At 41.5% G+C, this 14,592-nt stretch overlaps 1 protein-coding gene across 5 annotated transcripts in view; it reads left to right on the plus strand.

Annotated features, from left to right (window-relative positions):
* LOC109927670 (cadherin-18-like) overlaps window positions 1-14,592 on the plus strand; it is a 578,296-nt gene that overhangs the window by 549,786 nt on the left and 13,918 nt on the right. For 4 of the 5 annotated variants that reach the window (XM_048616417.1, XM_048616423.1, XM_048616433.1 and 1 more), the window contains 4 exons: window positions 190-326; window positions 2,865-2,986; window positions 3,400-3,517; window positions 14,229-14,480. In XM_048616417.1, the coding sequence (XP_048472374.1) occupies window positions 190-326; window positions 2,865-2,986; window positions 3,400-3,517; window positions 14,229-14,480 (629 nt within the window). The remainder of the gene's footprint in view (window positions 1-189; window positions 327-2,864; window positions 2,987-3,399; window positions 3,518-14,228; window positions 14,481-14,592) is intronic. The other variant, XM_048616438.1, reaches the window with a different exon arrangement.

A 14,592-nucleotide genomic window follows, 5' to 3' on the forward strand; every position in this document is an offset into this window, starting at 1 on the left:
CATCAGGTCTAGGCCTGAAACATCAGCCTTCCTGCCCCTATGATGCTGCTTGGCCTGCTGTGTTCATCCAGCTCTACATCTTGTTATCTCTACATTTATTTTATTGCTGTTCTTATGTATGATCGTTTTTGAATTAATCTGTGCCTTTTTTGTATCTTCAAGTATTTCTAAATCCTTTCTGTGAATTAGATACTTTATTGAACATGATGAAGAAGCAGAGAGGTATTTCAACATTGATGCAAACAGTGGGGTTATTAAAACAATGAAGATACTTGATAGAGAAGACGCACCTTGGCATAACATCACAGTCATTGCATCAGAGCTTGGTAAGCAAGAGATGAAATGTTTCACTTCAGTTTAACTGAAAGTAACAAAAATGAGGTCTGTCTAGTGTTTCAGATCACAGCATCAATCACAAAATTGTCACTGTGCAGGACGAGGGCATTCAGCCCATTGCACTACACCATCTCTTCAAACCAGTATCATTTCCCCCAATGCTTTTCCTCATTCCCTTGCACAAGCTGCCCTCCTGAATGCTTCAATTAAACCTACCCTCACCACATATCCAGACATGTTCCAGACATGTTCCAGCCATGTTCCAGACATGTTCCAGACCCTAACTACTTTGCTGCGTTAATTCTTTTTCACATCACCCTAGCTTTATTTGCACATTGATTTATATCTATGCCCTCTCATTCTCATTCCTTTTATGAGCAGGAACAGCTTCTCTCTAACTACTCTATCCTGCCTGCACGTGATTTTGAAACTTCAATTAGATCTCCTCTCAAACTTCTTCTCTCCAGAGTGAACAGTCCCAACTTCTTCCATTTATCCTCATCACTGAAGTCTCTCATTTCTGGAACCATTCTTGTAAATCACTTTCTGCTCTCACTCTAAGGTGTTCACATGCTTCCTATAATGTCGCACCACAACTGTCCACAATACTTAATATGAGGCCTAACAATTGTTCTGTACAAATTCCAACATCACCACCTTGCTCTTAGGATCTATGCCACAATTAATAAGCTGAAAATGCAGTATGCATTATTGACTGCTCTCTCCACCTGTTCTGCCACCTCCAAAGTGTACGTATACATCCAGGTCCAACTGTTTTTGCATCCCCTTTAGAATTGTAGCCCCTATTTGAGATTGTTTTTTAATGTTCTTACAAACAAAATCTATTGCCTCACACTCCTTTACACTGAATCTTATCTGCCAGCTGTTGGCCCTCTCCACCAACATGTCAATGTCCTTCTGAATTTCCACACTGTCCTCCTTGCAGTTTACAATTCTTCTGTGTCATCTGCAAACTTTAAAATTGTCCCCTGCACACCAAGATCCAGATGTTAAATACAGATCAGGAAAAGCAGCGTCCGAATACTGGCATCTGGGGTACTCCACTACAAACTTTCCTCCAGCCTGAAAATTATCCATCAACCAAATGTCTCCATTTCTGATCACTCAACCAATTTTGTATCCACATTGCCAGTGTTGCTTTTGTACCATGACTCATTACTTTCTTCACAAGTCTATTGTAAGGCACTGCATCAAAAACTTTCTGAAAATCCATTGTTACTATGTTGACCATTACCCTCATTGAGCTTTTCTGTTATCTCTTCAAAGAAACTCAAGCAAGTTAGTTTAACATGATTGCCCCTTTAAAATTTCATACCAAATCTTCTAAATCAACTCACCTTGTTCCATTTATCAACTAATTCTATTTGAACAAATGTTTCTAGAACCTTCTCCACGATCAAACTTAAACTGACTGGTCTGTAACTGCTTGGATTATCTCTGCAATCTTTCTAGAACAAGGCTGAAATGTTTGTAATTCTCCAGTCTTCTGACACCTCCCACAAGCCTGGAGAAAACTGAAAGATTATGGCCTGTGCTCCCACAATATCATAGAATCCCTTCTGCCCAACAAGGCCACACTGACCCTCACAGCATTCCATCCAGACCCATCCCCCTGTAACCCACACACCCCTGAGCGCTATGGGCAATTTAGCATGGCCAATCCACCTAACCTGCACATCTTTAGACTGTGGGAGGAAACCGGAGCACCTGGAGGAAACCCACACAGACACAGGGAGAATGTGCAAACTCCACACAGACAGTCACCTGAGGGTGGAATTGAACCCAGGTCCTTGGTGCTGTGAGGCAGCAGTCCTAACCACTGAGCCACCTTACCCTCATGCTTTCAATTCCTTGGATGTAAATCGTCTGGTCCTAATACACCCTTGTCAAATCTACATGCCAACAGTGTATCCAAGACTTCTTCCTTATTATTTGTGAACCCTTCTAGTGATAGAGTTTCTTCCTCTGTCACTAAGGCCTCTCCTTTTGTAAAGTCTCAGCTGGCAGGAAACCACTCAATTTAGCCTCAGTGTCTATTTTGGCGTCCCCGACTGGTTTTACTTTCCATTGACTTTGATTTCCTTCCCTGGGGCCAACCACAAAGTGTGAAAGTGAATTTGGTGTCCAGTTCATCACTAAGAGCTTTCCCCTAGTTCATTTCTGGGAGAAGTAACAATCAGTGTTTCACACAACCATATGCTGTTTAACGGAAGAACAACATGATTTCAACAATCGACTGGGCTCACCATCAAACTGAATAAAACAAATATTAAAAGCAGTACAGTCTATTTGAAAGCCTTTCGCGTCTTTACAGGTAATGGGGCTGGTAATGCTGGTAATTCACAGTAAATAGATTTCATTCAATTGAGACCACACCCTTAAATTGGTGATGGTGAAAATTTATTGTCTTCACTGTGGACTTGTATAAATTCAGCTGGAATGTGTTAATGTATCTATTTGTGCTGCAGGGAAATGCTGCTTATTTTGATGATTTTTATATTTCATAGACAACCCTTCTCAGCTGACCCAAGTTCCAGTTGCCATTCACGTTCTTGATGTAAATGACAATACACCAGAGCTTGCTGAAGATTATGACACAATCCTTTGTGAGAATGCCAAACCTGGTCAGGTACATGAGCAATATTTTGATTTGTTTAACCACTGTAAATTCCTGACCTATGTGACAACGTACAAAAAACTGCCAGCAATAAAAGGACTTAGATATGATAGAGACTACAAATCATTGATCATTATTGCAAGCTTTTGTGATATTTTGTAAGAGGAAAGAAATATGGCAGGTTTGATTGTCTTAAAATCTATCAGAAATTTTTATATGAATGTATATTATGTGTTGATACGTTGTAACAAAAGTTAGTTTAGACAAACATTTAATGCTATGGGCCAAGTGCTGGACTATGGACTAGTATAGATTTCCGGTAGCTCTGGCAGTACAGTCTCGATGGGCTGAAGGGCATTTTTTGTACTGTATGACTGTACGACGTTTTTTACGCAGATTCAGCTAATTTGTTTGATTTTGTTCAGATTATTCAGACTGTACGTGCTCTGGACAAGGATGACTTTGCTAATGGACCAAGATTTTCCTTTTCCTTAGCACAGGAATTTCCACCAAATCCAAATTTTACACTGCGGGATAATGAAGGTAATGACTAAATTTAGAAAATATTCTATTTAACCTGGAAACTATGATGATTTGAGCTATTACTGTTTCTAGTCAGGGATTAGAACACTTGAAAATGACTTGAGTCGCCACACTCTGCCTAATCACATCAAAGATAGACTATTGTTCAAAGTGAGAGAATGATTTTCCATTCTAAGAATAAATTAAGTTGATTTGGTAAATACTGATAACATCAGATGTTCTTCATTGGCTGTTGAGGTTTTCCTGCATAAGAGATTGTGATGCCTGAAATATTAGATAAAACACCCTATCTCATAATTGAGTTAATTAGAAACTTGTCTCGCAAAGTAACTTTAAAAATGTGAAACACATGCTGATTCACTCGAGCATATCAACAATGTGATCATCTGTAAAAGCAGATCTTGAGCTAATCAAGAACAGTCAAAACCATTGGATAACACTTGGAAAGACTAAGGTATTCTTTCCATTCTTCCAAAAGAGAAGGTTCTAGAAAACTAAAGAGCAAATTTAGGTTCAGGAAAGGGTCCAGACCCGAAACGTCAGCTTTCCTGCTCCTCTGATGCTGCTTGGCCTGCTGTGTTCATCCAGCTCTACACCTTGTAATCTCAGATTCTCCAGCATCGGCAGTTCCTACTATCTCGGTAACTATATGGAGTTATGCCACAGATCAGCCATGATACCATTGGGTGATAGAACAGGATTGAGGGGCTGAATGGCCTACTCCTGTTCCTGTGTTGCTATGGCCCCCAATTTTCTCATAATGGACTAACATCCACCTCTAGTAAATTAGTAGAAAGAGGAATTTGACATAAATACATTGAACATCTGTATAGCAATTTGCCACTCAGCCATTTCCAGGTTACTATTGATCATTTCAAAAGATTAAGATTTGTAAAGACAAAAACAAGCTGCTTGACCATCAAACACGAGCCATCATTTACTTTCACATGAATCACCAGATCATACTCTCCAGCTGGTTCTTCACCTTTAACAGTGCCGGAAGATTTTATGGTTTAACAGCATTTTATGGCTTTGAACTCCATGTTGTAATGACCCTTTGTGTCAAATTGTGGCTTTTTGGTGTCCCCTTTAGCTGAATCTACAGTTTCTGTAACAGGTTATAAGTACCTGCAGCCCCCCTTCTGTACGGCTAATGTGTTGTTTGCAATGGTTGCTAGGTAACTTCTTCCTGCTAGGACTGACATCTTAAAAGCATGACAAACTAAAAATTACATTCCAATATGTGGGTCAAAGGAGCTGGAAATCAAAGCTCTGACATTTTAAATTAGTTCATAAACTGGTCTTGAATTGAAAAATACATTAATACGGGAATGAATGTCGAAATCAATAAATGCACGTCTTTAAAATTTTTTAAAAATGCCTGAATGCATTTTCAAGTGCAGCGATTAATTTGAAAACGAGCATATTTTTAGTTAACTCCTCGTTGTTGAAATAGTGTTGCCACTGCTGTGTAGACAAATTCATGAATGAATGCCCCAGTTAATTCAATGTGACTGTGATTTACCAGTGATGACGAAGCTGGTTCAATGATATCATTCTCTGCTAAAATTCTTTTTGAAAGTCATCCAAATCATCTGCTTTATTTTCACACAGTTGGTTAGGTTCCAATCATCTGATGGAATCACAGCATAATTTTCATTGCCCATCATTTTCACATGTCACTTCAGCTGTGAGGAAATATGCCAGTGTTCCAAACAGTGTGGAACATAAATATCTTTAAAACTGGATCTTTGTTTATTACTTTAGAAATGGGTATTGCTGAAAAAAAGCACATTTTGTCAAAGCTTTTCATCTTGCACTTATCAGGATCATTCATCAGAAATGCCAAAGTAAAGGGAAAACAACATTTGTGCAACATGAGGGTCAGTGATAATTAGTTGATAAGTAGATTCTGAGTGTTCAAGACCATTTCATGTAAAATGCATCAGTTACTGTTGACTGATGGTTAACCGCCAAGTTTTGTTTAAATTTTAAACTAGGCACATTGACTCTGATTAGTTAAGGCATTGCCCGAAGAAATTAAGTAAGGTATGGCTGACCTCTCATTCAGTGTAAATGTTGTTTTCCCTTTCCTTTGGTATTTCTTGCAAATTGTTAGGATGAGTGCAAGATGAAAAGCTTTGATGAAATGTGTTGTTTTTTCAGGATTACGAAAGCTCTGCAGTCACAAATGACAACTCATAAATACTTAATTTCCATTATTTTAATAGCGTTATTACATCATTCCCTTTAAGTGCATTAACCCCTCCTCTTTCACACAACATAATAAAACCCTGTGCATGTATTCCATACCTGCATTTTTACATTTTAAGAGGTGAATTTCAAGATGTAAGTATTTTATTTCACATTCACCATCATGCTCCTAGCTCTGTTATCCCACAGGCACATCAATGAAATAAAGAAAATTAAAACTTAAAAGAGAATAATTACAATTGAGATGATAATGTCTTTGATACAAAGTATCAAATGTCTTTGATCAGAGGTATAGATAGAGTGGACAGCCAGAGACTTTTTCCTAGGGTGGAGGTAGCTTTTACGAGGGGATATAGTTTTAAAGTGAAAGGAGGTAGATATCGGGGAGACATCAGAGGTAGGTTCTTTACTCAGAGAGTGGTCGGGGTGTGGAATGCATTGCCGGAGAGGGTAGTGGAGTCAGCCTCATTAGGCGCATTTAAGCGGCTATTAGATAGGCATATGGATGATAGTATAAGGTAGGGGTGGAGGTTAGATAGACCTTAGGTTTAGGGTAAAAGTTCAGCACAACATCGTGGGCTGAAGGGCCTCTACTGTGCTATACTGTTCTATGTTCTATGTTCTAAGGTATGTTACATGAAGTAACAGAAAAAAGGACAAATGGCAGATTTCTGTGCTGTATATACTGTTTAATTCTCCACAGGTAAAGCAAGATCTGCTGAGTATTTCTAGTACTTTTTGTTTTTATTAAACATGCAATGATATTTGTTTACAGAAAGGTACTTAAAAGCTCCTTGGGCTAACAATTTTGTGATATGTGTGAATGATATTAAAGCCATTTATCTACTTTTCTCATTCTCCAATTCTGAAAATTGCTTCCTTTAAAGGTTATTTTTTGTTTAAGTTGGAAATGAATGACTGAGACATGGAGGATACATTTTATCTAAGCCACAGACATAAAGTTATAGCTGTGGAGCCTCTGCCTGGTGTAGACTCCCACATAAGGCAATAGGAAATAGAAAGAAAAGGAGGTCATTTGGCCCCTCAAGCCTGATTTGCCGTATAATAGGACATAGAAGTGTACAGCTCAAGAGTAGGACCTTTAGCCGACCATGTGTGTGCCAATGGTGCCATTCTAAAATAATCCCATCTGCCCACACATGGTCCATATCATCTATTCCTTGCCTGTTCATGTGTCTATCTAAATGCCTCTTAAATGTTGCTATTGTATCTGCTTCTACTAGTTCCCCTGGCACCATGCTCCAGGCTCCATCTGTGTAAAAATTTTGCCTCACCTATCTCCATTAAACTTACCCCCTCACCTTAAACCTATACCACCTAGTATTTGGCATTTCCACCCTGGTAAAAAAAGACCCTGATTATCCACCCTACCTATGCCCCTCATGATTTTAAATACTTCCAACAGGTCGCTCCCTCAGCCTCCGATGCTCTAACGAAAACAATCCCAGTTTATTCAAGAGATAGTAGGAACTGCAGATGCTGGAGAATCTGAGATAACAAGGTGTAGAGCTGGATGAACACATCCAGAGTAGCATCAGAGGAGCTTGAAGGCTGACATTTCGGGCCTAGACCCTTCTTCAGAAATGGGGGAGGGGAAGGAGGTTCTGAAATAAATAGGGAGAGAGGGGGAGGGGAATAGAAGATGGATAGAGGAGAAGATAGGTGGAGAAGGGACAGACTGGTCAAAGAGACGGGGATGGAGCCAGTAAAGGTGAGTGTAGGTGGGGAGGTAGGGAGGAGATAGGTCAGTCCAGGGAGGACGGACTGATCAAAGGGGCGGGATGAGGTTAGTAGGTAGGAGATGGGACTGGGGCTTGAGGTGGGAGGAGGGGATAGGTGGGAGGAAGGACAGGTTAGGGAGGCGGGGATGAGCTGGGCTGGTTTTGGGATGCGGTAGGGGGAGGGGAGATTTTGAAACTTGTGAAGTCCACATTGATACCATTGGGCTGCAGGGTTCCCAAGCGGAATATGAGTTGCTGTTCCTGCAAACCTTCGGGTAGCATCGTTGTGGCACTGCAGGAGGCCCAGAATGGACATGTCATCTGAGGAATGGGAGGGGGAGTTGAAATGGTTCGCGACTGGGAGGTGCAGTTGTTTAGTGCGAACCGAGCGTAGGTGTTCTGCAAAGCGGTCCCCAAGCCTCCGCTTGGTTTCCCCGATGTAGAGGAGGCCACAATGGGAACAGCGGATGCAGTATACCACATTAGCAGATGTGCAGGTGAACATCTGCTTGATGTGGAAAGTCTTCTTGGGGCCTGGGATGGGGGTGAGGGAGGATGTATGGGGGCAGGTGTAGCACTTCCTGCGGTTGCAGGGAAAAGTGCCGGGTGAGGTCGGGCTGGAGGGGAATGTGGAGCGGACAAGGGAGTCACGGAGAGAGTGGTCCCTCCGGAAGGCAGATAAGGGTGGGTAGGGAAAAATGTCTTTGGTGGTGGGGTCGGATTGCAGATGGCAGAAGTGTCGGAGGATGATGCGTTGCACCCGGAGGTTGGTGGGGTGGTACGTGAGGACGAGGGGGATTCTGTTTTGGTTGTTACTGTGGGGACGGGGTGTGAGGGATGAGTTGCGAGAAATGCGGGAGACACGGTTGAGGGCGTTGTCCACCACTGAGGGGAGGAAGTTGCGGTCCTTGAAAAACGAGGACATCTGAGATTTACGGGAGTGGAATGCCTCATCCTGGGAGCAGATGCGGCGGAGGCGAAGGAATTGGGAATAGGGGATGGCATTTTTGCAGGAAGGTGGGTGGGAGGATGTGTATTCTAGGTAGCTGTGGGAGTCGGTGGGCTTGAAATGGATATCGGTTTCTAGGTGGTTGCCGGAGATGGAGACGGAGAGGTCCAGGAAGGAGAGAGAGGTATTAGAGATGGTCCTGGTGAACTTAAGGTTGGGGTGGAAGGTGTTGGTGAAGTGGATGAACTGTTTGAGCTCCTCGTGGGAGCACGAGGCGGTGCCGATACAGTCATCAATGTAACGGAGGAAGAGTTGAGGTTTAGGGCCAGTGTAGGTACGGAAGAGGGATTGTTCCACGTAACCTACAAAGAGGCAGGCATAGCTTGGGCCCATGCGGGTACCCATGGCCACCCCCTTTGTCTGTAGGAAGTGGGAGGAATTGAAAGAGAAGTTGTTGATGAGTTCGGCTAAGCGGATGAGGGTGTAAGTGGAGGGGGACTGTTCGGGCCTGCGGGACGGGAAGAAGCGGAGGGCCTTTAGGCCATCTGTATGGGGAATACAGGTGTATAGGGACTGGACGCCCATGGTAAAGATGAGGTGTTGGGGACCGGGGAATTGGAAGTTCTGGAGGAGGTGGAGGGCGTGGGTGGTGTCACGGACGTAGGTAGGGAGTTCCTGGACCAAGGGGGAGAAAATGGAGTCGAGATAGTTGGAGATAAGTTCGGTGGGGCAGGAGTAGGCGGAGACAATGGGTCAACCAGGGCAGTCAGGTTTGTGGATTTTGGGAAGGAGATAGAAATGGGCGGTGCGGGGTTGGGGAACGATGAGGTTGGAGGCTGTGGGTGGGAGGTCACCTGAAGTGATGAGGTTATGGATGGTTTGGGAGATGATGGTTTGGTGGTCGGGCGTGGGGTCATGATCAAGGGGGCGGTAGGAGGAGGTGTCAGAGAGTTGGCGTCTGGCCTCGACGATGTAGTTTATTCAATCTCTCCTTTCAGCTAATACGCTCTAATCCAGGCAACATCGTAGGATCATGGCTGTTCCAACATTGCTCACATCCATTTTCCTGCCCTTTCATGTGACTTTGCAAATTGAAAACAGGGTTGGATCAGTATATAATAGGCACTTCAAATGCTAGCACAAGTTTCCTGTCTGGGCCCCATATGAAAATGGCCCTGCAGATTTCCACTGGTCTGGGTCAGAATCATTTTTGAGAAATAGCAACTTTCCCTTTCGCCATTAGAAAACAAAAATTGTCACTGAACATAACCACTTACTTGGATAATTTATAATATCTTACGACCAAAAACATTATGATGGTAAAACCATGTAACTCATTCCCAGCTGCCATTCTTTGCTGTTCAATAAACATTGATTATTATCAACAGGGTTATTTTTATTTTCAAAAGCTTCTCTTGAGATTTTCTTGGGGATTAATTTTGCATTTTCATTCACTCATTTATGAGGTAATGCTGTCATGTTGTAACATATTGATGTATTTTCCTCACACAAGCAGAATTAGAAGAATTTATCAATATCCTCAATTATTAGCAACACACCAATAATCTTAATTTTACAACACACTAGGTAGGCAAATTTGAAAGAAAGAATTTTTTTCACGATAAATGATATACATTTTCACACGTGAAATGTCATCACATTGACCACAACTTATTCAAACTGGTGAGGTGACAGCTGATGCATTTTCACCACATATGCACAAAGCTGGAACATTCTGACCTGGTAGCTACTACCTTTTTAAATTGCATCTCAGCTCACAATCTCAGTTTGACATTTAACAATTAGTAGTGTCCATTGCAGTCAGATCTTTTACCTTTCTTCCCATTTTGAATGTAGGCAGCCTTAAACTAGAGATTCCACATTAATTTGCAAGGAATTCATTGTCTCAATGTTGTGATGTTTGCTGCAGACAGGCCTATTAGTACACCCATCAGCAGCAAGCACAGAAGGGATCCAGCCTCTGACTGGGGAAGTGGTACCTAAACCTTTCCTTCCATTCTATTCATGGGGGTTACTTTTTGCTGATTGGCCACCCACAGAAGTGGATTATCCTTGGTTACTTGGAGAATTTTGGGGCTGGATTCATCCACACCATCATGTATTTTGAGCATTGATTGTCAAAGATAATGGACAATGCTTTTATTCCCAAATCCCACATGGTGAGTTGGCCATTAACATTAAACTGATTTGGCTAATTTTCCTGCACAGTGCCCAAGAGGTAAAATGTTCCAATGTGGTAAACAGTAAAAATATAGATATTACTATTTGAAATGTGCAAAGTGTAATGACATGTGTGCATGTCAGAAATGTCTGTTAGTGTTTGGGAGCTTCTACACTCATTCACACATATCACCGCAGTCCTTGACAGTAACAGATTGTATTTATCTAGCATGTAGAACATGGTAATGCTGCCCCGACTGCATCACAGGCATCAAATTAGACACTGAGTCTTGAATGGCAATATTCAAGAACATAGCCAATACCTCGGACATGGAGATAGTTTTTAAGGTGTGTCTTTAGGGAGGGAAGAGAAGTAGAGGTCAGGCTGAAGGATGATGGAGTAATTTGAATGGGGGTTGTTCAAGAGGCCAGAGTAAGAGCAGGCAGTGATTTCAAAAGGTTCTGGGGTCGGGGGACGGTGCAGAGGTAGGGAGGCATGAGGCCATGGATGGATTTGACCACATAAATGTAAATTTTAAAATTGATGAATTGCTCAATCAGGAGCCTGTCTTGGTCAGCGAACACGAGAACAATGGGAGAATGGAACTTGGTGCAAGTTACGACATAGAGAGCGGAGATTTGATAACCTCATGTTTACAGAGGGTAGAATATAATGCATTGAAATAATCAATTCTAGAGATAACAGAGGCATGGGTGAGTGTATCAGCAGGCAATGAGCTAAATTAATGGCAAATTCGGTGATGGAGGGGGTAATATGTGATAAAGCAGTAAACGAATAAGTTTTTAATAACAGAAGTAAAATCTTCTCTCCTGGATGAACACAGTAACGTGTTGATGATAGGTATTACAGACAGAAGAAGATTCTATTGACCATTTCTGCAGCAATCCCTGCAATTCACAACTCAATTGATAGAGCTGAGAAAGGATTGCAATGTATAAATTTCAATTGTTTCCCAGCTATTGCCTTAACTCACGAAAATATAACCAGGTCCAAGATATTATCAGGTTATCCTCATCCAGAATCTCTGTGTGGGGTTGCTCACATTTCTGGTTGTAATTTTGGTGGGAGATCAAATCATGCTATGGATCTTCATGTCAATATGTAGTAAATAGACAGAGAACAGAAAAGCAAATAATTGTGATGCTGGAAACCTGATATAAAATCAGAAAATACTGACATGTGCAGATCCGACAGTATCTGTGCAGAGAGAAACAGACATTTCACACTGATGAGGGAGAATGGGATTATGGAAAGCATCCCTGTTAAGATAGTGGACAAATTGAATTTCATATAACTACATTCCACAGATTATTATGAGTTGTATGGAAGTGAACCTTTCACATGGTTGTAACATTGCTACCTGAGACCCAGTGGGAGTCATGATCATATCCACTCCAGGCAGCCCTGAAACGTGAGGCTAGGATTTGGTCTCTAACTGTTGGGTTGATGTCCAGTCGTGGGCTTCTGTACAGACAACAGGTGGCTCAGGTCTTGTTTCCCTACTCTCCTACCTCTGTATCAGAAAGTTTGTGTCCAAAAGCAGAAACTAAGCTTCCAAATAGTGGATTGTTGAGAAACGAGGTACTTGTGTCCAGTCAGTGTGCGTACTGTGCCCACTCCCATTACAAAGATCTTTAGCATCAGTAGCATGCCATCTAAGATGGTTGTGGGTAGATAATGAGAAACAAAATGAGCTGTTGTTCCACAATAAATGGATCCAGAATCTCATGGTTGAAACTTCCATTATGGTTGTATCGGATAATAGTTCAAAAAGGGTTCATATTGGCAACTATATTAGGCTACAGACTAGAGAATAGAGCAGTCTAACATGAAGTCCTAATGGAGACAGGCGTGTCATTCCTGTTGCAGACAGGCATTAATGATGCCTAACTCCCAAAGTAACTTGTATCTATTGCTGTTACACAATAATTACATCCTTTTGTGGAAAACAAATGCTTATTCTAATTAAGATTAAATCATGGTTTATGTTCTGCTACTGCTACATAGACCCTTTGACTCAGCATAGTAAGCAAGACTGGTCGCAGTACTCCACCACAATCACAACCGTTGCTTTTGAAACTGCAGAGGGATCGAATAAATTGTTTAAGCGATTGGGCAAAGATTTGGCAAATGAAATATAATGTGGGTAAATGTAAAATTGTGCAACTCAGCAGGAAGATTAAAAAGCATATTATCTGAACAGTGAGAGGTTGAAGATCTTTGAGGTACAGAGGAACCTTAGTGTCCTAGTGCATGAATTACAAAAAGGATAATATGCATGTCATGAGGGAAGCTAATAAAATGTTATCTCTTCTTGTGAGGGGAATTGAGTACAAAATTGGGAGGTTATGCTTCAGTTATACAGGGGCCTGAGGGGTCTTGACCTGGTGGATGTGGAGAGGATGTTTCCTGTTATGGGAGAACCTCAACCCAGGAGTCAGTTTAACGATAAGACATCAGCAAAGTAAAACAGGGATAAGACTTCCAATTTATTTTTCATATTTATTTTCTGGAAGAGGGTCACAAGCCTTTGGAACCCTCTTTCTGGAAAGCTGGTGGAAGCAGAGTCCTTGAATACATTGAAGGCAGAGGTGGAGAGATTCTTTAAGCAAGAGTTTGGAAGTGATCATGTATTGATCAGGAATGTGGATTTGAGCTTATAGGCAGATTAATCATGATTCTGTGAAATGGCAGAATGGGCTTGAACGGCCAAATGACTATTCCAACTGTTTGTGTTCACATTCATACAAGATTTAGCATTTTCTCTATGGCAAAACACAGTAGATGGATGTATTGTATAAAATATACAGCACAGAAACCACCCATTCAGAACAATCACTCCATATCAATGTATGGACCACCATCAAGCTTTATCTAATCAGCTCTTGTCATTCTACATTTGAAGACTGCTTTTATGTCAAGCTTGGTCTTCTCTTACTCATCTAAAAGAGTCACAACCTATTCAAACATTGTGAAGACTAGCCTTTGCCTATTTCTATTCACATTTTTGTGATTTTCTTTTGTTGCATTTTCTCCAGTACTTCAACACCTTGCTTTTAGATTGAAGACCAGACTCCACATAGTCTCACAGTACCTCACAATCTCACACAGTACCATGACGTGTTTTCAGAGTGTCGGAGAGTATCACACAGCATTGCACACTATAACACAGAAATGAATGATAGTGCTTTCTTTATGACCTTATCACTTTTTCACTACTTTTGATAATTTAGGTACCTGTACTCCCTAATTTTATTTGTCCCTCTGTACCATTTAGGTTCTGATCATCCAGTGCTTAAAAGACTGCTCATTTCACTTCCCAGAATGAACCACCTTGTGTTTTGTTCTATTGAATTTCAATTGTGATGTACTTGACCATATTGTGCACCCTTTTATGACTTCCTATTTTTGTTTTTACATCTCACAATTTGGGATCATTTAAAATTTTTGTACCAAACCTCTGCCAGCTATGTTTCTTTTTCAATTAATGGTGCCCCATGTGCGTTTGAAGGTTAATACCCAATAAATGACCTTTTTTTTGTAGTGTCTACCTTTAACATTTTGCCTTCTGTTTCATCAATTGTACTGTGTTTCTTGTTATAGACAGTACGGCTAGTATTATGATACGACGAAGAAAATTCAGCAGGCATCTCCAAGAGGTCTACCAACTTCCAATTGTGGTTTCTGACAGTGGAAATCCCATTCTGAGCAGCACCGGTACTCTCACTATTAGAGTGTGTGCCTGTGAGAGAAATGGCAAGGTTCGAACATGCAGTACTGAAGCATACCTTTCTGCGGCTGGTTTGAGCACTGGGGCATTAATAGCCATTTTACTGTGCATTGTCATCCTACTGGGTGAGTTGATTAGAGTCATAGAGTTGTACAGCAGACCCTTCAGTCCAACTAGTCCACACCGACCCAAACTAAACTAGTCCCACTTTCCTGCATTTGGCCAAATCCCTCCAAA

This window comes from Rhincodon typus, chromosome 2 (genome assembly GCF_021869965.1).
Source record: "Rhincodon typus isolate 14 chromosome 2, sRhiTyp1.1, whole genome shotgun sequence".
Lineage (NCBI taxonomy): Eukaryota > Metazoa > Chordata > Chondrichthyes > Orectolobiformes > Rhincodontidae > Rhincodon > Rhincodon typus.